This window comes from Diadema antillarum, unplaced genomic scaffold (genome assembly GCF_040938485.1).
Source record: "Diadema antillarum isolate AM-2024a unplaced genomic scaffold, OU_Dant_1.0 seq00000263_RagTag, whole genome shotgun sequence".
Classification (NCBI taxonomy): domain Eukaryota; kingdom Metazoa; phylum Echinodermata; class Echinoidea; order Diadematoida; family Diadematidae; genus Diadema; species Diadema antillarum.
In genome coordinates this window covers 7,347-33,428 of record NW_027271301.1, presented here as the reverse complement: position 1 = coordinate 33,428, position 26,082 = coordinate 7,347, and the positions used below count along the sequence as shown (strand labels likewise).

General features: G+C 37.8%; 1 protein-coding gene across 1 annotated transcript in view; it reads left to right on the top strand.

Annotated features, from left to right (window-relative positions):
- The window catches only part of LOC139729776 (uncharacterized), a gene marked incomplete at its 3' end in the record, with an annotated part of 92,632 nt that extends 69,879 nt beyond the window's left edge, over positions 1-22,753 (top strand). Inside the window, exons 5-7 of the mRNA XM_071640710.1 lie at positions 1,807-1,918; positions 5,823-5,885; positions 22,620-22,753. Of these exons, the coding sequence (XP_071496811.1) occupies positions 1,807-1,918; positions 5,823-5,885; positions 22,620-22,753 (309 nt within the window). The remainder of the gene's footprint in view (positions 1-1,806; positions 1,919-5,822; positions 5,886-22,619) is intronic.
- Between the last annotated feature and the right edge of the window lie 3,329 nt (positions 22,754-26,082).

The window sequence follows — 26,082 nt, the reverse complement described above, 5'->3', positions numbered from 1 at the left end:
ATAATTTGATACATCAGCCTGTGTATTATCTGTTAGGGGCTTCAGTGACCAGACTTGCCAGATGATAAACATCCGTATTGTTTGATTCCTGTGAGAAAGCGAGCCATTGTCGGGAGTTGCCTTCAGTTTTGAAGCGGAAACGAAGTGGCACAAGCAAGCGCCATAAATGGCCCTTTAGTGTTGACTCCCTCCTTCGACTTCAGCGAATGTTGCAGGAGATGATCGGGAGCATACGACTTCTGTTATTTGGAATGAAACGCGCGGATGTGTTGTCGCAAGCTAACAGTCACAGGGGGGAATGGGAAACAGATGTTTGTGATGAAATCACAGTGTGATCTGTAGCTCACTTCATGGGTGGGTCCCACAACACTTGGCCTGTGATTCAGCACTGCCCCTTCACTACCAAGACTAGGCATGCCAAGTTTAGATAATTCCCTGCACCAAATATATGCTGGCATTACAAAGTGACCACATATATTTGAGAGAATTCTGTTTGATGTGTCTAGCGAGGAAACCTGTTGCACCCATTACAGTTGTATTCTATAGTACATACATTGTGGCTTTGGTAGCTAGATACATCTGTACGTCAAAAAAAGAGCAAATGGGGGATGAATACAGCTGTAGGGATTAAAAACTTTTACCACGATGACAAGCAGTGGCCAAATGCCAAGAATTTGTGCCGAAAATTTTCCAGCAGATGAACGGAAAGTCGACAAGATTTTTGTGGCGTATACGCTTTTGTTTCAATTTTGAATCAGATTCTGACAGGGCAAAACTCTTGAAGGAAATAGACAATTACACATTTCCCTGTTGGCTATCCTATGGATGAGCAGCTGTATCAGAAAGTTTACATTAACAAAAAAATTAACTTTGTCACAATCCGTCCATTTAAGGGAGGCACTCATGGCATTGTTCATGATAACTTCGTACCTGGTTATGTTTGTCCATATTCATGTAAGAATATTTTAGCTGTTGTTTCGTATCTCTACATGTATTAGTCACGATGTGTTGATTATCTCTCTACTCATACCTCTGTCTTTCTCCCTCCCTATGTATACCTATCTTTTGATTTACCTGTCTATATATCCACTTAACTATCTATCTATCTGTCTTTCTATTTATCTATCTATCTGTCTGTCTATCTATCTATCTATCTGTTTGTCTATCTATCTGTCTATCAATCTGTATCTATCTATCTATATGTGTATCTATGTGTCTATCTATCTATCTGTCTGTCTATCTATCTATCTATCTGTCTATTTATCTGTTTATCTGTCTACCTATCTGTTTTTGTCTATTTTCTATATATTTCCTATATATGTATTTCCTATATATTTCCTATATATTTTCTATATATTTCATCCATCTTGTCATGATTTCTCTCTCTGTACTGTCTCCCGGGTTTCATCTGTCTGCTCTTGTCTCCACCATTCTATGTGTCATATCTCTCACTCCATCTCTCTGTCTCCCATTGTCTCTCTCTCTGCCGTCTTTACTGTCTGATATGTCTGACTCTACTCTCCTATCTGTCTGTCTCATTGTGCCCTAATTATCCCACCCCACCTTCTCTGCTGCCTCCTATGTCTGTTTCTATCCACACCCTTCTATCTATTATGTCTATCACTCCATCTGCCTGTCTATCTCATAATGTCTTAAACTTCCCACCCCTACCCTCCTGTGCCATCTCATTTGTCTGTTCCTGAATCTTTCTATCTTTTTTTCAAATCTATTATCACTCTGTCTTTCTGCATATCTTGCTGTTTTTCCATCTGTGCCCCCATCCTCCAATCATCGCTCCTCCACCAGGATTGAATTGATGGAGGCAGATATCAAGAAGCTGAAGATGCGGGAAGCTGAGGATGCCAAGACCCTAGAGACGATGGTACAACATGTGGAGGCAAACCTCAAGAGAACGACGGTGAGTCTTTGAAAAGCGACTCTGAACTTTTGCACTCAGCTGTCTGCTTCCTTTTTTATTTCCTTTTATTTGCTTTTTTGTGTGTATCCAAAACAACAAGTCTATGGTTAAGCTGGTGTAACAAGTGGTTGTATCTAACGGCAGATACATTACTTTGTTTACAAGTTTTGTTTAACTCTTCTAATGTGTAATCCATATTTAACTTTTTTTTTGGACATTGTGATATTTTGGCCATGTTATGAGAAATTGTGTTACAATGTTACAATATTGCATTCTTATAATACAGGCATATATTTAAATACCTGCAGACATATATATATATATATATATATACATATATGTATATACATTATTTATACATGTATGTATATACATTATGTATATGTATATATATATATATATATATATATATATATATATATATATATATATATATATATATACATATGGAAGCCTGTTGAGTTCGACAAGGACATCATACATACAAACAGATATAAACACATAATATACAGTATACAAACATTAGAATGTACATACATACATATGTACATACATTAACACATAATAGTCAACTGCTCAAATTTTAAATCCTCTTTATAATATCTTTCCCCCCCCCCCCCCTTGAAGTATTACTGGGTTACTTTGATAGCAAATACAGTGCATGATTGCACAGCATAGAATGTTGTAAAATATTAGTCACCTCTCCTTAGCCTTTGTTTGATCAAATACAAATTATCGTACCTTTTTTTAGCCCTTGAAAGGTCAACAGAAGGGTTTTTTTGTGCTCTTTTTAAGTTTATGTAATTATTATTGGGGCAAATAAATTTATCATTTCCATTTTTATCTTATCCTTCAAAAGGTCATCTGAAGTGTTTTTGTGCTCTTAATGTTAAGTTAATGTTAAAGGGGGCAAAACAAAGGTATCATGCCCTTGTTTATGTTAATTTTTAAAAGGCCAACTGAAGGATTATTCTGTTCTTTCAAAGTTTGAGTTAATGTAAGGGGCAGCAGATGTATCATACCTTTTTATACTTTAAAGGTTGACTAGAGGGATTCAATATTTTGTTTCAAAATTAATGGTCCTGTAAAGGGGCAATATGAGTAAAGAATAGACAAAAGATCAGAGTGAGGTTCTGGCCAATATCCAGCAGTGTTTATATTAAAATAAAATATCTATGTTTAACCGTGTGAATCACTGCCTTTATGTCATTGGCAGATATCCCTACGTAAAAAGTCATCAGGAAAACAAGAGAAAAGAAGGAAAAAGCAACAACTTCAGGACTATAATCTCGGAGCTTTTGCCAAGATACGTGACCTTGTAAAGTTGCATAGCCCCCCAAACCACAATGTGGGGTAGTTCAGCATGTTCACTCTACTCGTACACCTCACTACTGAATCTCATGGGAAATATCCCAGGACATTTCTTTAACACATCAAAATTACTCACAGACCTTTTCAACTGCAGACTACAGATACCACAATGATTTTAATTATGTATGATAGATATATGTATGTTATATATATCTAATATGGTGTTTACAAAGAAATACCCCTTGTGTCCTAAGAAGTGTAGGACATTATACTGGCCAGAAGAAAAATCAGATTAGGAAAGAAAACATAATACAAGATTTTAATCGTAGTGTCTGAGTGGAATATTTTGTATACAAACATGGAGCTCAATGTAATTTATGTACAATTTTCTACTATTTCCTGCATCTTGGCAAAGAATTATTTTGCTCTGAGTGATTTTGCTTGAATAGAATCCAAACACGCTGCAATGGGGCATCAACAAATTGTGTAATGAATAATAAAAGTTTTACACTGGAGTGTTGAAGAAAAACGTTATGGAGCAGACACTGTGAAATGCAGGGAATGCCCATTGTTATATCATAATGACAACAATGAAGGTGATATCAAATAAATGAGGTGTACCATGCATCATTAAAAAACAAGTAAGTAAAGCAAAACAGAGTTAATGCAGGGCTGTTGATTAGAGAGAGAGTAAGTGATAGTTCTCATAAATCTTCCCTTAGGTATTTCAAGTTTAGAACCAAGGCCTTGCGTATATGGCCAAGTTTATTTATATGGATGATTGTGCTAAAGGGGTTACACAAAATTAAACTATTATCAAAATAAGTTGGAAGCAAATAACATGTAAATATCACCTAAAATTGCCTTACTTCCTCCAATAAAAAACACGAAAACAAAAAAAAACAAACAAACTGGAACTGATATCTCTAAGCCTGCAAAGATATTTATGTACATTTTCATTGAAACAAAGGAATTGTATTCTTTTTATACTTGAATAAGTTAAAAGATGGGCATGGTCAAAAGATTGATAGATTTTATTCAGAAACATAAATAACTTTTGTAGTGAAAGGGACAAGCAAAATGTGCGTTTCAAACATTAAATCCATTTTTTTTTTTTGTAGTAGTTAGAAGGATGATTTTTTATATACATATATACATACAGATATCTGTGAGATACTATTTATAGCTTATATAAATTCATTGGATGAAGCAAACTACCTGAAGGATCCCCCTTGGACACTAGGATATCGCTCCCAAGAAATCGCTCCCAATTTGTTCCTCATAACAGCTAATAAAACAACAGATGCTTGTGCCCTCATTTGATAAGCTTTTGGATGCATGTCAAAACAACTTTCGCAGGAAGCAACCAGATGTTAGATAAAAACACTCTCCCGAAAACAGAGCCGTAAACCCTTCTGACATCGCTCTCACTAATTGACCTTACGTTGTTCGCAAGGTAGTTCAAATTCCCTCCATGAAACTCTATTGTACAACGCTTTTGTGAATATATCGTGCCTTTAACACGCGCCCGTCACAGTATGCCAAATTTTGCGTCTATTTCCGGGGAAGTGCAGGGAGCACAGATACTGCAAAGGCTTTGCACACGATGGCATGTACATTGTGTATCTACCCACGGTCTGTCTTCAGTGCCTGGCTAACCCCTTCTCAGATAGTTGCGGGGATTTAACCGTCTGTGAGTCACGTAATTGTTTTCGATAAACCGCTGTGTGTCATGCCCGGTGGTAAGGGACATGTGACGGTTACCCGGGGGACCAACCCAGACCCCCTCCTTATCCTGTTTTGATTTTCGTGACTCTATCGTTCTCTCTGTCTCTTTCCGCACTTTGAGTCTCCGTCACTTTGTCATGTCAATGTTCTTCTTGTTCTGTTATCTTCTTGTGTTTTGCCCTGTTTGATTCTTCTTTTATAATCTGTCACTTCCTCTTTTTTTCTTTCCCTTTCTCTCTCAAAGTGTGTCATATTCTGTTCTATAACTTGCTGTTTAACCCCTCATCCTTGTTGTCATATCATCTCTTTTCTGTGTCCTTTGTCAACATATTGGATAATGTCTATTAATCAGTTTATCCTTCTATTTGAACATGCACATCTGCAAATGTCTGTTTATCATTTTATTATATATCTGATAACCAGCTTGTGGCTTAGTATGTAACTCTCATTCTTTCTTCTTTGCTTTTCTCTCATCTTTACTATGAACCCATAAATGAATATTTTTTGTTCTAAATTTCTTTTTCTATACACTTTACATCCTTCAGTCCAGGGACCATTCTTCCAAAGGTCTGTCCAGATAGAAATTTAAACAGAAATGTATTAAAACAAAATGAATATTACATAAACATATATTTCCATATCTCTTTTTCCTTCCAGTATAGTGAAGGCAAACTATCCTTTTTTGAAGGTTTGAATGTATGCTGTTAAGAATAATTTAAACTTAATATGTGAGTAAAAAGAAGAGATATTAAAAAAAATATATTTAAGACCTTTTTTTTTTCTTTGGTGTGTGAGTGTATGTAAGAACTTCAGGAGGAATTTTTCATTTTTGTTGCATTCTTTCATTTCCATTGATTTATTGCAGGAGAGAGCAGTAACAGCAGAGAACACGATAACCAAGCTGAAAGCTGAAATCAAACAATTAAAGGTAAGCTCCTTTTTCCGGAGTCCCTGCCCAGTAACTGAAAAATCTACAAATATCTGTGTGTCGCTTGTGTCACCGAGTTACCCACTGATGGGAAAACATTTTGGGTTTTCATCCCTCCGTCCAGCAGGAAGCCAAAGGTATTATTCAAATCTTAGATTCAGAAGAAAAGTGTTCAGATATCAGTCTATGTGGTATGTATGATGTGGATTACAGTCAGGAGGAAAGGAAAAGTGTGTTACATCAGCATTGATATGCATCATATTTGTATCAACTGATATTCGTCAACATTGAAGCTGATATTTCCAACAGTTATGAAGATACTGAAAACATATGTGACCATGCATCACAAAACCAACTAAAAGTTGCCAGACATGGATTTTTAGTTAAGGGTAGATTCTGAAAGAGCAGACTCTAAGCTTTAAAATGATTTATAACTCAATTCAAATGGACTCTCCTAACCTATCTAAATATTGGAAAGAAAGCACACGCTCTGGAAATTGTGAACTGAGAAAACAAGCTCTGAAGTACAGGGTCTATTCAAGCACTTAATCTTTACCAAACCATGCTAGCTGTGCGATGAATGGGACAAAAAACAGGATGTAAACCACCGGAGCAACAACAATTAAGGGATTATCAAATTAAGCTGAAATTGCACATGCTCTATTAATACATTCTGTCCATGATTAGTGGCAACTTTCAAAGCAGTAGCATTATCCCTTCAAAAGTTATTAGTGTTGAAAGTGAAGAGTGTGCAAAGGATTTTAAAGAAATGACAAAGGGCCTTTAAGACATACCTGATCTTACTACTCTACAAAAGAGGGGTTGTAGAAAACTGCTGAAAACACACTTTTCCATTCATTTTGTGATCCCAAACTTAGGAATTATGTAGAAGAAAAATAGTTCTTTCAGAAAATAAGAAAAACCCAAGATTGACTTGGTTGACCCGTTTCATCTTTTTTCAGTCCTCATGTAAAATCAAGGGTGTGATATTGGTTTTGTGATGCACGGTCACATATTGACAGATAGAAAAAGGGTAACCTAACCCGGAGTACTGTCAGTGTCAGTGGTACTTCACTTTTCTTAGACATTCTTTTCATTTTGTTTTTAACAAACTAGAAAGAACAGATTTGTGTTACAGCAACCCTTTCTTGATAAGCTCATGGTCATGTTTTTTAACCCGTTGAGGACGGTTTGATTTTGCTACAACACGCATTTCCCGTAGATGCTTACCAAAGTATACTCGGGACTCGTCCTCAACGGGTTAACAAACAAACAAATAAACTTCAAATTCATCCCTCCACCTGTTGCTGAAAGTATGGAAATACCCCTGGACCAGATCACTCTTAGGAAATTGCCTTCATCGTTAGAGGAGCATAGATTAGCTTAAAGCGACTTAAAGGGCCACTCCGCACTATGTTCGAGTTAAATTTGTTGATAAAGGGGGGGGGGGGGGGGAAACTGTCATGGAGGTAAAGTTAAAGTCAGACATAATAGAATTGACAAGTCATAGAATTTCAGTGTTTTGTGTGGTTTCAAAAACATCACACCAAACAATCACATATATACAAAACAAATGACATTAGGATGCCAATACCTAATAATTGTCTTATAGGTTTGCAAACAAGAAGCTTGTAGGGTTGGTGGTTTGTAGGTTGATAATTCTGCAATACCTCTTGTATTCATCAATGCTAGATCATAACAACTGCAGAATGATATGATGTGTGGGATATGATTTGTGCTTCTTGAAGTCATATTTGAGGGAATGAAGTAAAGATTTGTGTACAAGCCAATAGGAATCTTGCAAGGTATTGACACTATCACCTCATCTCATTTGCATATCATTTTTTTTGATACTTTAAAATTTCTTACCTTTGTTACTCTAAATATTTTGATTTCAATGTGACTTTCACTGTTCCATCCACTGCTTTTACAGTGTCCATTGAAACAAAAGTGAACCTCAAATGGAGTTTAACTCTTAACACTGTATTCTATTCTTTGAAAAAGGATCTTCTTCTTTTCAACTGTCAATTTGTGGATACAGCACACAGTATTGAATTGCTTTGAAGGAAACTTCGTTCATATCTACTGCTGATTCTTGTAGGCACATATTGTGTAAAAACCTGTCTTCCCTTCTACACACTGGAGTTTAGAAAGGAATGGGGATTACAAAGTGGATTTTGAGTTAGTGTGAAATTAATAGGAAGGAGAATGTAATAGAATGTAGTGGTTTGGGAGCAAGAGTGGATTGCAGATTACACGTCTAGGGCTGGGATCTCGGCATATGTGCAAATGGAGCAAATCACATGGATCCAAGATTGCATGATGACTTAATCGTAAAGTTGGACAAATGATCAATTTGAAACAACCTGTCAAGTGACAAGGATCATGAGGAAAAGTTTTTTTTTTTTTTTTTATTTTTTATTTTTAAGGGGGATGATGAGTAGAACAAAGATTTTGTGGAGAATCCAGAATACATCTGAACCTAATTAGAGAGAGGAAGATGAAGTAGATTTTATGGGAGTTGAGAGGGGGGAAAAACTAAGTGGATGTAGATTGGAGGTTGGGATAAAATTTGAGAAGGGCGAGGGACAAGAAAGTATTAAACCTTTTTATGGAGAAAAGAAATGGAAAAAGTCATGGAATTGAGCTTAGGGGATGGGGATTGGGGTTAGAATAATTGCACTAGACTTTTCGGCACGTTTTCTGGAAGGATGCAAGCTAAATATCCAAGACTAATGTTCAAACAGAGTCGTGGCTTGGCAAGTCAAAGAACATTTCAGTGTGGTTTCAAGGTGCAGGTGCTAGCGTCCTAGCTGGATGGAATTGTCGCGGGAAATGACATTTTTCACATGTTCCAGTCTTCCTGTCATATCCCGAGGGCAGGCCAAGCGTCTCTCCCTCTCTCGGCCTTCTGTCTGAGAAAAATGTCAACGGCTGTAAATGTCACAGGTCAATGAACTCTGTCCGCAGACAGGGGATTAATTTGATTAACAAACTTCCAGAGATATGGCCCAGTTTTTTCTTGTTATTATTATTACTAGCCTGAATATAACAACATCAACAAGTGAGACATTGCAAGTGGGTTGTGGAGCATGCATCTAGTGTATCTACATCCCCACTTGAGGCAAGACTAATGATACTTGGTATGAAAGGACTGTGCCTATATGAAGGCCAAACCAGTGTAAAGTTCGTTGGCCCGTACTAGCAGCTGCTATCCAATTTCCAGACTTTTTTTTTCTACCTTGATTGGCCATTGTTGAAAGATGCTAGATGTATACCAGACTGACAGGTCCGAATGAGACTACTGTCTTTGCTGTATCTATGAAAGGGGAAACTTAACTTATTAATGTCTTTGGTGCCATTCATCATCTGCTGTGGTACATACACTTGATTTCTTAAACCTGGCGATACGAAAATGTGATGCTTATGTCTCATTAACATTCTGATTTTGTTTCTGGTGGGGAGAGAGAAGTGCTCATGTAAGTCTTTTTCCAATAAAAAGTTTATTGTTTTGTTTAACATCTGCAAAGTCACAGATGACAGATTAAATGTCATATTGTATTGGATGGCTGTGAATGGGATACCAGGGAATATTGCACGAGTTGAAGATGAGTGCAATATTGACCCTAATGAGTGCAATATTCCCTGGTATTCCATGAATTATTGCCATCCAATATATTCATTATCATCTATAATCATTATGTAGAGAAAGCATGAACTGTACAAAAGTACCGTAATTCTACTTGTCTTTGAAGTTGACTCAGCACTGAAAGAGGAGTAGCCCCTACGCAACTAACTGCGTATGAAGCAAGCAACAACTAGCAAGATGTTTGTGTGCTTGTGAATTGTAACAAGATTTTGCACACTAGTAGCAAGAGTTCACGTGCTCAGCAAGCGCTCGCACCACTAAGGAGACAAAATACGGTCCAGTATTGAACAGTAATTACGGTAGCCTATGGGTAATTAGTTTATCGGCCTATGCATTCTGTTCAATATGCTCTGATTTTGAACGGTAGACATTGAGCGGACAACAGTATGCATTTTTAATGCGCCGGTATGATGTCCTATATAGATGATATTACATAATACTATACATAATACCCTACATAATATTGTATGTGCAATTAGTTCCATGTGTGTTCCTGTGCAGTTAGGGATAATAGAAGAGAGACTGCAATATTACTCAATACAGTAAGATACCATCGCTTGCTAATCTACATAGTGCGGATGTCATAACTGCTACCTCTGCTGTTGATGCAATGTACATTTTGTTAATACACTACTGTGCATCGTTAGAAAACAGTTGAGCATGTAGTGAACAATAACCATCATGTATAGACCCTTCCAGATCATTTCAAGCAAAAATGTTTTAAAAAGTTTGTTGATCTGAATGCAAAATATGCGTTCAACACAAACTGTACTCTCTGCTCAGCTTCGACTGTAGTGAGTACAAAATCGGTCTCTTTCTCCTTTTTTTTTCTTAAAATTTATTCTTAAAATTTCTTGCTCTCAAAGTGACTCAGCATGACTCTTAATCTGACCCCTTACTAACTTCCTGCCTCCTCGGTAGAAGCGTAATCCTGCACCACGAAAGATAACACTAAACAAAACATTTGTGGTCGCTGCACTCTAGACATCCACAGAGCAATAAGATAAACAGAGCAACAGAGTATTCGCAAACATGTGAATTTTATCAGCGCAGGCTTTACATGAATGTTAACACCATGTTACGGCAAAAATCGGGGAGAGGTCATAAAGGGGGTAGAGCAGTGAGTGAAGACAGCAGGCAATACACCGTAGCTGTTGGAGAAAGGGGAAAAAAAAGAAACAGGCAAACCTGTAAAAATGTTATTCAATCTATGTTTCATCATGTTCATAGAGTGAAGAGGCAATATGATATGGTAGATTGGCTAGCGTGCTTGTTTTTTAATTTCCGTTTACAATGGACTTGATAGATGTCTTTGCATAATCTTGCAATAGCCTATGTTATGGTCTTCATAGTCTGTGCTGTGGAATGTTCTACCTGGAACTTGTTCGGACTAACGCAGTGTTGCACGTACTGACAGGGCATGCGAAGTTCTTACAAACTTCCTTGTGGAATATTTTTGACATACAGTACATTTGAGTTTTCAAACAATGCATATTTTTCAAGGAATATTCTTTTTGTACAGCACATAAGTCTATGCTATACCTATAGCATATAACACAGTGGCTAGACATCTTTTGCTTGTTTGTTTGTTGTTGTTTTCACAGTTGTGATGCAATCGACAGGTGGCCAACAAACATGTTTTCGAAATAGAACTGTTGATACGTCTTTGTCAAGATAGTGTTAAGTGCTCTAGTGTAAACACAATTACCACAATTAGCATGTTGGCCCATCATTAATGAAGTCCAGACAAATTCTTATCAGGACTTGGACACTGGGGCAGAATGATTTTTTTGATGACAGATTCAAAACAGCAGTGTCACCACTGATTCTATCATTTCTGCAGTGAGACTGATAGTGGGTACACTCATTCTGTTTTTGTCCAATTACTGAAGCTTTGTGGTCACACGTGTCATCGTCTGTAGCCACAAAGTCAACACTTTTAAGTCTCACAGTGCTGGTAGGTGCAACGCAATACCTGTGTGTGTGTGTGTGTGTGTGTGTGTGTGTGTGTGTGTGTGTGTGTGTGTGTGTGTGTGTGTGTGTGTATGTGTGTGTGTGTGTGTATGGTCTATATATAACATGATTCCACTCTTTTGCTATACAATTTTTTGCTTGTTTGTTTTTTGTAATTATCAATTTCAATTATCAATCTGATAAATGAGATGCTACATGTTTGTATTATCAAGTTTTCATTTCTACTTTAATATAAAAAGAAAGTTGTACACTGGAAGGATATATCATTACTTTTGTTACTTATGTCCAAATTATGTTACTTTGTAATAACAGCACAAGTTTCAAACTTGATATTGATATTAATGTTAATTTTCCTATATCAATAATATATTAATATTGTTTAGGCAGTATTATATAATATTGCCTAGATATTATTAAACTGGTAATGAATAGATACCATTAAAAAAGTGTGTGTGTGTGTGAGATAGTGCATGGAGATGAATAGATGTATATGAGAATGAGAGCTTTAACCCATTGAAAACTAGTCCTGAGTATTCCTGGGCAGGTGTGTATGGGATATGTGTGTTATAGCAAAATCAGTTTAGTCCTCAACGAGTTAATGGGGAGCTGAAGCAACCCTGAGAGGAGGGAGACCGTTGACAGTCCTATGGACACCCTCTGTTTCAGGCCGTCAGACTCGGATGCCAGCAGACAGGTGATTGGAGTAAGCTGAATCACATGTCGACTTGCTTGTCCCAAATAACAGTCCCGTCCTCATGGCAACAGTCCACACAATTTGCCGCATTCATTAGGTCAGGCAGACAACATAGAAAGCATGAGAGTGAGACAGGGGGAAAGAGGAGAAGAGAGGGAGATAGAGAGAGAAAGAGAAGGAGAGAGAGAGCATGGGGGAGAAAGGGAAATGGTTTTTAGGGAAGCTTCCTCCTATTTGTTTCTGAAGTTCTACTTGACATGTCAGGGTGACTTGTGGCTGCATAATACTTATTCATACTTATGTAATAAGACAAGTTTGAAAAGCACTTTGTGTGCAGCAAGATTTGTAAATTCTAATCACTTTCCAGAGACTTTACTTTATTTATTATACTTTCTTGGTACGTATGGAAATTTCTCATCATTACAGAATTTCCAAGAGGGAAAATTGCTCACTATGGATTAGATCACTTTGTACCACAGTATGGTGAAGAAATTCCACTTATGTCGCACCCTAAAATGTGTAAAATAGTGATGTTAGGACTGCTTCCATATATAATGTACATCAAGAAAAATGCATGACATGTGAAGAACTAATTATAAAAAAAATACACACATTGAATCAATAGAAGCAAAAGTGATAGCAGTTATTGATTTTCATGGCTTTAAGTGAGAACCAAGGAACTATCACATTCCAGCATAAAGAATCATATTATAGACATTACAGTGCAGATTCCATTTGAATGGGTATGGAATCATTGAAGAAAGCATGCATGTGAGGTCAAGTACTCTGAAGAGCATATAGAACTGAAATAGCAATGAAAACAAACTTTTTGTACTTATCAGATATCTAAAAGATCAGTATAGATCTTTATTTTCACCTGCTATAGAGTTACATTTATTAAATTGAAGTTTCTCTCTTTGATTACATCAGCATATCTTCTTTTTTAATTTTTATTCTTGAAAATAAAAGATACAATAGTTATCTTTCAGAATGGTAAATATTTAACACATTTTTGGGGGTCATTTTTTCCATCAACTGAAATAAGACCCGTTCTGATTTGAGGGATTATATTGGTGACTGGCCATTATACCAGCATGCATCTGAAGTATATTCTTCAGATCTAAATCAGTACAGACTGATTCATCATCAAGATCTCTCCTCCTTTCAGTAAAGGTCAAACTTTGTTACATCTATTTGTAAGCCATCTTGCGAGTCCCATCAGTGCAGTTGTACTCAGCCCTGTCCTTCTTCCCAAATGTTTGCCGTGTTGCCACGGCAACTGTGCCTCAGCTCCCAGACCACTGATGTCCTTCGAAGCAAATGAAACACACAGGGAAGACTTTAAAAGAGGCAGGGCTTAAAAAGGGGTGAAATGGCTCTACAGTTTCAGTGCCTTAAAGACACTGTCTACCATTGGGAGCAGTGATTTTAAAAATGTTCGATTATCACATTTGATGCATATGTGTAGGTCAGTGGTATCACAAAATATCTTACCATTTAAAAATTGTGCAATAAAGCCTAAAATATAAGGAGATATCGCTGTTTTTCTCAATAAACCATAACTGAGATGGTTTAGTTTAGAAACAATTCTATTATAACTACTGTTCACAAATGTTATGTAACAATACTTGACATTGATTATCCTGATCAAAATTCTTACATTGATTGTTTCTATCTGTAACTCACATGTTAGAACTGTTTTGAAGCACTAAAGCTGGGTTTTTGTTTCATCTGCAAGTGGTAAATAATGCCTTTTAAAGTCCATCATGTTGCTTGTTACGAGAGGAGTATTAATTGTCAGGAGAAAGTTGTTTTGACAGAATTGAGAAAAATAGATATCAGTCATGGAGTGGGAAATGTTAAACATGATATAGTTTTGTTTGTGTGTGGTAGTCATAAATGAAGCAACTTTTGGTATGAAATGGAAGCACTCATATGATAGAGCCAGATAAGATGTATTGCAGATAGTGGGAGTGTAGGATTTCAGCTTTTTGTCAAGTTATATCCATATCATGATTAACTTTAAAGGACAAGTTCACCTTCATAAACATAAGGATTGAGAAAATGCAACAATATTAGTAGAACACATCAGTGAAAGTTTGAGGAAAATCGGACAATCGACGCAAAAGTTATGAATTTTTTAAATTTTTGTGTTGGAACCGCTGGATGAGGAGACTACTACAGCTTGTGAGTCATATGCGTACAACAGTATAAAGAAAATGTAAAAGAAAATTCAACACATTTTCACTTTTTTCGCATAATAAAAGAGCACTTGACTTGCCTCTTTCTAAAGGTAGGGGGAATAATATTACCCATAACATTTGTCGGTAAGGAGTCAGGGGAATGTGTACTTTTTTCAAAAGATGGAATTTTGTGAAATTCTCTTTATATTTTCCTTATATTGTTGTACGCATGTGACATCTAAGTTATTCATGCACTGCAGTAGTCTTCTCATCCAGCGGGTACTGCACAAAAACTTCAAAAATTTATAACTTTTGAACCGATGGTCTGATTTTCCTCAAACTTTCAATGATGTGTTCTACTAATGTTGCTACATTCTCTTAATCCTTATGTTTATAAAGGTGAACTTGTCCTTTAAAATCAATGTCTGCTCATATTTACACCTAAAATTCTGTTTGGTTACTCTCTTTCCAAGCAAGCAAAACAAGAGGAGTTTGAATCTTTTTTTTTTAAATTTGTCTTTGTCATTGCCAGAATATTGTCGTGTGTTTGCATATTTTGGTCAGTATTTTACACTACAAAACATACATTTAAAAAACTTCACGAACAGAGTGTTGTGCATTTAATAATTTGTGTCTGTCATACAACTTGCACGTTCTTTGGCTCAGTTTTCCTTGAGCTTATATCTCTCACTACCACTGCTTAGGGGATCGCATAGAAAGTCTGCAGTGTATTTGACGGGGCAGCGCTAAGAGGGTTAATCTGGATGACTGGCTAAAACCAACACACGTACACCTGCTCCAAGAATGACTCGACCACTTTGAATAGATACAGCCAACGGATTCACGGGTGCTTACTAACTCTTGCCTGAGTATTATAGACCTTAGCTCATATGGCTTGACCAAATGACATGACTATAAATAGCAGGAGGAGATTGGGAGAGCTGTGTGAGCGTGGGGCTAAATTTGTACCCCTGTAAATTCGTGCCCCTATAAATTCATACAGCATAATATTTGCATGTAACAGACCATATAAGCGTGAATCACGGTGAAATGCAAGTGCGGGCGATAATTGAAGCGGAGGAAATGAAGTTTAAAAATATCGCATCCTCTCTTTTACGCCTGATGCCGTCCCCGGTGCCAGTCGAAAGATGGTTTAACTCATCGAAAAGTATGTCCCCTAGATTTTGCCCAACTAGCCGTATTCCCCCCTTGCTTAAATATCGTACCCATAGATAGATTTGAGTCTCGATCCCTATCAGTAAAAGGAGCATTTGAGATGTTGACCTTAAGGAAGCAAACTAAATGCCTAGCCATAGCTCATATATGTGGATGGAATGATGGACTTTTTTTCCTTCCTACATTGTTAGATTACAGAAGATACCATTCCAATGGCCTTTATCTGGCAACTTTCATAGACCATTGTCCATATCTCCTGTGATGTATGACCATGATGAATGTACACACACCTTATATTTCAGTACTCTGTGGTTGAGTTAGAAATCCATGGCTCTGTTGGAGTAGTCAGCCCAAGTTTCAGCTCCCTTTCAAAATGACACATTATATTTTAGTAAAAAAATATATATATTCTGTTTCATCACATTGGACTGTACAATGGAAATTGTAACAATGATACATTTTGATGCATATGAGTGCTGTTTTCTCCAGCTGATGTTTACTTTCAAACAAATATGTATGTAGATTGTTTTACATTGGGGTTGTGATATACCGTGGTACCCGAGGAGTACTTGAATTGAAAGCAAATATCTTTATGAATTGTCTGTGATATCTGTCTGTAATGTGTCAGAACTTTTATTCTCAAGATGAGTAAATTGGTAAAAGAGTACTGTATAAGTGGATATTTTCACTTGGAGTAATTTTTCGCTCTCAGCTGGGCAAGATGAATTTTGTGTGTTTTTAATTCTGCAGAATTGAGACATAAACTACTGGAACGTATAACAAGCAAAAATATCCCCATTCTTTTATTTTTGCTCAGGTTTCTGGTTGCACAAAATGCTTGAACATTTCCGCACCCTGAAAATGTCCACTTTTACAGTAACTTTGCAAATATATAGCATGTCAAATATACAGGGTATCTATACTGGTGTAATGATCATATAGGGCAAATCTAATGCTGTAAGAGGGGATATTTTCACATGAGAATATTTTTTTTTGCTTGGCCAGGTTTTAAAGATCAATTCGATATGTATTTGATTGCATGGAATCACAGACATTAATTGCTAGAACATAGGTGAGCAAAACTATTCTTGTGCTTTTATTTTCACACTAGTTTCTGGTTGCGCAAAATGCGCAAAAGTTTCCACACCGCAAAAAGTTTCTACTTTTACAGTACGTAGTGTAGAAAGGCCAAAGTTGGTATTGCAAAATAGTTTGTGTTTGTTGTGCAGAGACAAAACAAAGCAAACAAGATAAGAACACAGTTGACAATTCTACAAACAAGCTTATGTAGTTAAACATTGTTTATAAATTAAGCCATAATGAATTTGGGATGCATTTGACAAAACGGATAGAATAGATATACCAGGTAATCATATGTTTAACCCAAGGGGGGGGGGGGGTGAGAAAACAAACATGTTGTAATTTAACACTCATGATTCAGCGTAGTACATGCTGCTTTTTATGCACGAAACTCTATCCCTCGAAAAGGCGAAAGAGGGAAGTGTACCTGCACAGTGTGGACAAAGAAAGTAGAGTTTGTTGCACTTGAAAGTGATAATTATGTTATCACCACTGAGGCTTGCTTCTGCTGGGCCTAAATATAGAAATCTCTAGATGCTATTTAGGGAAAGCCCAAGGTAAAGAGGTAAATGGGGGGGGGGGGGGGGGGGTGGGAGACAGGAGGGAGGGGAGAGAGGGAGCTCCCTCACTGCATGCTGTCCATGAGAATGAGTGACTGATACAAATGCTAGAGCTCTGATTTGAAGTTGGGGGGGGGATGTTATGTGATGGTTGAAGGGGGAAGGGGGGGGGGGGGGGGGGACCAGAGAGAGAACAAATGATTGGAGACAATTGGCAGTGATAAAATGACAAGGTGAGTTCTGGTGGTTTAATAATAGCTGACACCACTCAGACAGGTGGTGCACCATAAGGTGATGGCTATGAGATTATCAGAGCTTGGAGTTGAAGGGAATCAAGATGCATGGTGACCAAGTAGGCCCTCTGTCATACCATGGACCTAATAAACATGGACATTCATTGTATCATTAATTAATTCATGCACCCGTACATCTCTAAAGCACCACAAAGACATTTTTAGCATGCTTCACTGCTTTGATCCCAGGATCATCACCGCCAGCAAGCCAGGAGGAGAACAAGACGGAGATTCAAGAAATCTAAAACCATATGCGCAGAAGAAAATAACTCACAAAAATCAAGTAAAGTGAATGTGCAGTTGTGGTGTATGTTAGGAAATCATACTTCAAACAATTTCGCTTGGGAGAAGCAGGCAGTTTTTAAAAGAAAGCTAACATTTTGGCAGAATGATTGTCATTTGTGATCTCAATATTTCACTTTTCTCCAGCTTATTCCAGAGCAAAAAGGGATGGTAATGATAGAGAACAGATATATCTTGCCATTAGGCAAGGTCTTATGCATGTGCGAATCAGCAATTACCCATCTTTTGACACAAAATTTGTAATGATCACAGGTTTGCTGCTCTTCATCATCTGTATTTATTCAAAGACATTTCCATCTGAAAAAAGGCACATCAACAAAACAAGACTGAAATGAGGGAAACGATTCTTCCGTTAGTGACGATACATGATTACACAATCATTATTGTCAAGACACCTGAATGTACTCATTAAAATGCACATAATCAGGTGTTGGTGATGATCATTACATCAAAGAAAGACTGCCATGAATAGTCCATGTTGTATTAGGTCCATGGTCATACACAACCTCTAGTATGTGTAGGTTGGCAATGATCAAAGTTGCTGTAAATGCTTTGGGAACGGGAGCACAGACTTCCTTTGCCTTCAGACAATTGAGAGAATTCGTTAAAAAAGGAATCTACTGTGATGCTATACTTTCAACCAATCAGGAGCCATGTTTGGACTTCTATTGTGTTTAATACTTAAGTTCAAAAGTTTTCTTTCATTTTTGTCATCATCTAGTTATCATCACTATTATGATATCTAATATTATCGACGTTGTCATTATTTGTATTAACTTTTTTGAATTATTAGCATTATCATTATCATTATTTTTTAGCATTGTCACCATATGGCTATTATTACTTTGATCATTGTCTTGCAGTTCATAAGTGGATACGTGAAGAACTATGATAAGGTTTCATGAGAGCTCAGCCTAATCAACACTGCTTTGCTCCTCTAGCCTGTGTTTGACATTAGCAAAGGTGAATTCAGTCATTGCCATGGCAACCATACAACTTCCTCAGGGGTCATTAGGACTTCTTGTGTATTGGCCAGAATAGATTTGGGACACCATCGCTAATCTTCCACAGACTTGCAAAAAAAAAAACCAACTCAAAACAAAAACACAAAACAAAACAAAAACGCAAGTCATGTGCCATTGAACACTGAAAATATCGATCTGGCACCAGGTATGAATAGAGTGTTCGCTGACGGGGCTCACAGATTCGTTTGTAATACACAAATTGAGGCACCTGAATGGGCTCAGCGAATACCAAAATCTTCTGAGCTCAGCCTTGATCGTTATGTACATCTTCATACAAATTTCATAGCAACACAGGCTCAGGTACATGGGAAAAAAGTAAATATTACAGTGATAAATGCAGTTTTCCTGCAGAACAAGAACAAATGCTGATAGTAGAAACTCTAATCTTTCTATCAGTGTCATTTTTCTGGGCAGTATAACACAAATAAACATGAATTTAGGCCACAAATGCAGACACCCTTGACTACATTTTGGGAACATGGTATACCAGGTTCCCTGTAATAAGGAGCGGGTTAAGTGCCATGTTGTATGTCACGGCTGTGATGTTTCCCAAGGATTTGCGTGTGCGGTGAGTGCGGAGCTGTGGATGAGCAGACGGACAGTCTGTAATAGTTACCACATGTTAGCCTGTTCTTACCACCACCACCACCACCACCACCACCTGTGGTGCCTTGTCAAGGCACTCTGATGTGAGTGTGTGTATCAGTGTTGTCTGGAAAAGTGCCTCTCACCACCACTGCTACGCAGCCAGAAATTGGGGCTCTGCAGTAAGAACATGGTGGGTCTGTAAGTGGCAGCAGGTTTGTGCAGGCTGGGGCACCGGTATGATGGGGATGGTTGGCATAATCCTGTAAATAAAAGAAAGCTGTGGTCACTAAGACCCAAAATATCATGATTTCTCTCAAGTAAATATTTAGTACTCCTGTATTCCTTTATTTCTCATGTTTTATGTGAATCCTGGCAGCACTGATGCATGTTTCGACACAGTATGCTTAATAGCCATTCCTTTTCAATTATTTTCATAGTTTGGTGCACTGGTTTAGAGCTCTTCAGAAATAAGTATATATATGCCTATCAAACATACAATAGCAGCGGAACTTTTTTTTTTGTGAAGGTGGAGAGGCTGCAGGTCATTGGTAGCCTATTCCCCCCCCCCCCCCCTTAGCTAGGAAGAATGTAAGGCCATTAACTTTGGGGGGTGGGGGGAAATGGATGATGTCTTTTTTCCCCCCATGATTTCTTTTTTAAAATCCGTTAATTTTTCTTTTATCTTTTTACAAACAAAAAAACAAAAATTGAGGGGGGAGGGGACTGCAGCCCCCTCACCGATTCCGATACGTAATCACTGTATGAAGTTTGTTGTTGTTTATCAACAAGGGAGACGTAACCGCAAAACATGTTGGTTTGAATGCATTTCGTGAAGTGACAGCAAGTGAAAAGCAAAGGGTTAAAATGAATCTTCCATTTAACCTTCTCAGTACCAGCACCTCAAAATGCCATTTACATTGTATACAACCTGGTTGCCAATGATTCTGACAGGATTGATACTGTATACGCTGTTATTTTCGCGTACAGATATTTTCGCGAGTGAGAAGGTCACAGACATTTTCGCGAGATGTTGTTTTCGCGAATTGACACAGAGGCCCTCATAAGTGCACTACTACCTTAGTGTATGGTGACTTTTTTCGCGTGTTGTTAAATTCACGGTCCAACTGTGATTCGCAAAATTCGCGAAAATTAAACCCTTGGGAAAATAACAGCTTATACAGTATCAGACTTGACTTGATATCACATTTGCCTGTGAATGCTTTTGAATGCTTTTGAATGTCTTTGTACTGCATCGGTCCAAGCGATATCAGATTGCATTCTACAACAAACAGGGAAAGTACTGGGTAATCGTTAGTTGCACAGTTTGTTTTAATGTCATCCAATATCACACTATATATGCAGAGCTGCCATGTGGTATGTTTATATGATTTTTTTTTCTCATCAGATATAGAAAAATGAGGTCTTTTTAAATGAAAAATGTGTGTTTTTTTTTTACCTGAAATTTTATTAAGTATGCTTGATTATTGCCATTTCCCACTTTGATCCAAAGTATATTTTTGTTTGTTTCCATTTTTTTTTGTGGTGATTACAGTCAGAATTTGAAAAAAATACACTTTTCTTGAATTTTCAGTTATAGGTGATTGTCCACGTAAGTGAAACAATGTGTGTTTGCTGTCACTGTCAACTACAACTAACTCATTTATTTCCAAATCAGTTGTCAGTTGCTATGCATATGATGTGCTCTGCCCATTAAAAATATTCTGATACATAGATTTCAAACTAAGTCAAGCTTTTCTTGATAACAAACATTTCAAATGAAGATTTGTATCACCCCACAATAAGAAGCAGATGTATGACAAAAAACAAACAAACACAAACAAACAGAACAGAGTTTGTATCATGCTATCGATCATTTCAGCTTGTGCATATTCCCATAAACCGTAACGGTTAGGCAAAGATGAAATTCACTTGTAATGCCACAAATAGATGTAATGATGTTCAGACAGACTATCCCATCTTTCCTTTCCCCCAATATCATCCCACTGCGTCCTTCCTTCCCTTGTGGAATTAAATGTGTTATTATGCACATCCTGGGAGGGGGCTTCTTGTTGCCAGGGGCAACACGGACATGACTTTGTCAGGCGAGGTTGATACAGGCAAGCGTCTCATTTCCCCCTGGCTCCGCAAGCGGAGTGTGTCATGCTTGCCACACAGGAACAGCTCTGTCAGACTAGACTCTGCCGCCAGTCTTTTCGGTCTATATCGTAACAACATGCATGAATTGACAAGGGCACCCATTGTCTTGGGCATCATTTTATCCGTCGCCAGTCTTCCTAGCAATGCGTATCACCAGAGCGTCATGGGTCGCGGAATCTGTGTCGCGTGTAGTTTGATTGTCTTTCGTGAAGCGCACATGTCACTCATGATGCAGGCCCGATTCATCACTAGGGTACCTGAAGTAACTTTTGAGGCTTCTGAGTGTAAAATAACATAGTTGTGATGTCTCAAGACAATTTTATTATTATGCTCTGTAATTCATTCTCTTTATCATATGATCCAATAAATGGTACAAATCTGCTTTTATAGCTACAGTGCACTCCCGTTTTAACGAACATGGTTATAGCAAAACTCTGGTTACAGCGAAGTAAAAACTCAGGCCGCAACATTATTATGTTTTTTTATTGTTTATTCATTCAGTTATAATGAAATTTCGATATAACGAAAGAAAAGTGCCCCGAGGACCCGAGGACTTCGTTATAATGAGAGTCCACTGTACAACATACACTACAGTTATGCATGAAAATGAGAAGACAATACGAAACATTTCCAAGATCCTTTAAAATATGTAGAACCATGTACTAGACAGGGACTGAGATTATTTCAACTTGGAATGAATCTTCAAAATACTAAGTTTGTTAGAAAAAAAGGGTCAAATGTGAACTAGGAAAAGTTAACACATCCAACATCTGAAATTTGCATATTTAACCACATGCTGATGGACAGTGACAGAAGGGGAAATGTCTTCTGTTTGCATTTTAGCAAATGATGTGCACTTTATCATCTAATCTTTTCTTTCTGTCATATGTTGACATGGAAATGAGGGTGAATGAGTATAAACATGGCATTTTGTAGAACATGGCCGCCATGTTTGTCATTTTGGGCATGTGCAGAGCTCTGAGCAAGAGAGAAGTAACCAGTATGATAATATGCTAAGTAAAGATGTCCATTTTGTGTCTTCATCTTTGCAGGGCCAGCTAGGTTCTGGGGATTCCAGCAAGCACAAGTCAGAAGAGAACAAAGAACTTCAGGACTTAAAGGAAAAGGCCAATGCAGCCTCCCTCAAATTGGCAACTGCAGCCAAAGAAGCAGAAGCAAATGTAAAGTAAGTGTCTTAAGAATGGTATCATTTTTTTTAATACTTCCAGTTTCGTTTCATGGATGTCACTGATGATATATGATCACACAGCAGTAATTGATACAACAGAAGGTCATATTTTTTAAAATGTTCTCTTCAATATTGTAAAATAACAGGAAAATATCTTTACGTTAAATTGAAGCACTGTTCCAGGTGTATATATTTGTGTTTTTTTCTCGTATAACTCCCCCATGTGCAAAAAAACAACAACACCAAGATGAATTTGAGCTCGATCTGTGATTGTAGTTCATTACACCTAATTAAAAAATCACAAACAGTCTTTAGAAGGTGGATTCACATAATATGGTCCACTTTTCAGGGCATTCATACAGTTGTGTGTTGGTTCAGATTTCCATATTAAGTCACATGGAGAGAAAGGGTACCTTGGTACACCCCCACCTAAAAACAAACAAACAAACAAGCCACCACCCCTTCAACTTCTTCATTATTCATCTTTGACCAAGATGATGACAGTGCAGTGTAACTATATTATGGGCAAAGATCCCTCCCCTCTAAACAATTCTCCCATATGTTATATCTGATGATAAAGATAGATGACAAAACTGCATTGCTAAGTTACCAGAGATGCCTCCCACCTTGGTACACCCCCTTCCCCCCCCCCCCCCCCATTCCCCCTTTGTCATCTCTTGTGACAAAGACTTCAGAAATTGGGTGCAGTCACCATCTAATCTGTGATTGTTGAGAGATGGACTGGGGCACGTCTAGAAAGCCGAGTTCCTGTTGCAGCCAAAATTAGACCAGGATATTTATTTAGGCTGCTGCTTATTGTCTTCTTAATCATACTCATTCCCTCCCCCTATCACTGACACCATTCGTCTTCTTGTTCTTCTATCTCCTTTCCATTTTTCTTCTTATTTTCCTTCTTCTTTCTCCTCCTCCTTCTCCTCCTCTTCTTCTTTCCCTTCTTTTTCTTTTTCTTGTCATTCTTCATCTCCTTTATCTGTTTCTTATGTTTCTTCTCCTCCATCCCCTTCTTCTTCCCTTTTCTTTTTTCTTCTTTATCTTCTTCAAATTTCTCTTTTCCTGTTCTTTCTCTACTTGTTCTTCTTATCATTCCTTGTCCTGATATTATCATCAATCAATCCTCTATTTGTCACCTGATCTATCTGTGTATCAATTTATCTGTCTGTCTATCTATGTGCTTATTATTCTAGCTATCTATCCAGTTATCTTTCTGTAACTGTACGTCTTTACATTTCCAACTCTGACTCCAGATTTCAGTTTTCAGTCTATCCTTTCACTGAATACTCACCTCACAAGTTTCATCGCAGGGCCAGCACAGTGTTTTCAAAAGTGTGGGGGCCCACTTTCGGGTTTCATGAGCTAACAAGCAAAAAAAAAAAAAAAAAAAAGGTCCTCAGCTCATCTCTCCCCGTCCCCGTCCACTTCCGGGTTTCTTCAGCTGACAAGCAAAAAAAAAAGGCCCTCAGCTCATCTCTCCCCGTCCACTTCCGGGTTTCTTCAGCTAACAAGCAAAAAAAAAAAAAAAAAAAAAAAGGTCCTCAGCTCCTTCTCTCCCCTCCCATTTTAGTGCCACTTACGTACTTCCGGATTGAAAAAAGTGTGGGGGCCCAAAGTGATGACACCTTATGTATTCCTTTGTATGGTGCACAAAAAGTGTGGGGGCCCTTATGGCCCCCACGGCTGTGCCGCCCCTGCATCGTCTGTTTGTTCTTCTGCTGCCAGAGTTATCCACTGAAGTGACACGCATCAGGGTTGCCTCAGACTTGCCTCCCCAAGTTCCTGCTATTAGGCAAATAATCAACGTTGGTGAAGGTGATGGGACAAACTATCACTTCCGAGGCGATCTGGATGTAGCTATCTTTCCGAAGTGCAGCTGAGGAAAGATAGCGTACACATTCAGATCGCCGAGGAAGTGATAGTTTGTCTCATTGCCTGAAACTATAAGTTGATTATTTGCTTTATATTCCACATCCAGGGTCATAGATACTCCCCATTTTATTCCACATCTGAAACCGTTTTAGCTGTCTTTGTGTATCCTCAGGGCTTAGGCTACATAGTTTCATTTAGACGTATGCGTGTAGATGACAAAACAACGAATTTGCTCCGCGCCCTACACGTGGCACCGAAATAAAAGTGCGTTGCACTGTAGTCTATCACTTGACCCAGGTCAAATTATAGACCACAGTGCAATGCACTTTTATTTCGCGTGTACTCAAAATTGTAAGTTATATCGCGTGTTAGGACTGTGTGGACTAAGAGATCAGCAAAACAAAATGACTATCATCATAGAGTGTAACGAACTTTTATTCTCAGGTGATGTGATGGGCAAAACTATGCTTTATCACGTGATCAGCTCATGACCAATTCTATAGCAAGATTCTTAGTATGTGGAACATAATCTGTGATATGCCATGCATATGTCATGCATTTGGTGCCATTCTGTGGGGTGCATGGATTTGTTTTGGCTGTCCAACCCTTTTTGCCATAACTAATTATGATAAAGGATCCCATATCTTGACATCCTAACTTGATATTCTTCTTCTTCTTTTTTAAAGCAGTGATTACAGACAGTCCTGATTCAAACTCTAGTTGCTCTCTCTGTTTTTAATTTTGTGAACCTGTCTTTTATGGCATGACATGCACTAGGGACTCCCATAACAATAGGAATATATATCACTCAGCAAGATATGTATCCCCTTCCCCTCCTCTCCCTTGTGTGACATTAGTGAAGTGTAAAAGGGAAAAGTTCATGCATTTTGCATAACTTTTAAATAGAATATAAAAGCTCTTTTTTTGCCTTTTATTATTTCATATATTTGACTTTAAGATGTAGGTATATTGTAGAGGTATAATTACTATGTTATTTGTTTTCTTCATGTTCACTAGTCTTGTACTGTGAGTGAATTTGCTGTTGTAATGCGGACCAGCTATCATTTATTGTTATATGTGCTGCTATAGCCCTGAACAGCTGTGGTAGCAGTGAGCTGTTTGAAATGCTCGTTTGATCAGCATGAACATCCATGTCTTTAAAAACATGTAAAATTCATCTTACCTAGCCGAGCGCGAAAAATGCTCGCACATAATTTCCACTTTTAAAGTACATTCAAGTCTTTGTACTCTTCCCTTTCTTTTCCTCACACACATTGGAGGAGCCAGGGGAGGTACAGAATGACTTGAGGAGTAACATCGCAATAGGCGTTTTCACATCAGCCCGATAAAAATCCAAGCTCGAGATATTTTCCAATTTCCCAAGTCAGAAAATAGCGCGCTATTTCGAAACATTGGGCTGATGTGAAAATGCCTATGATGAC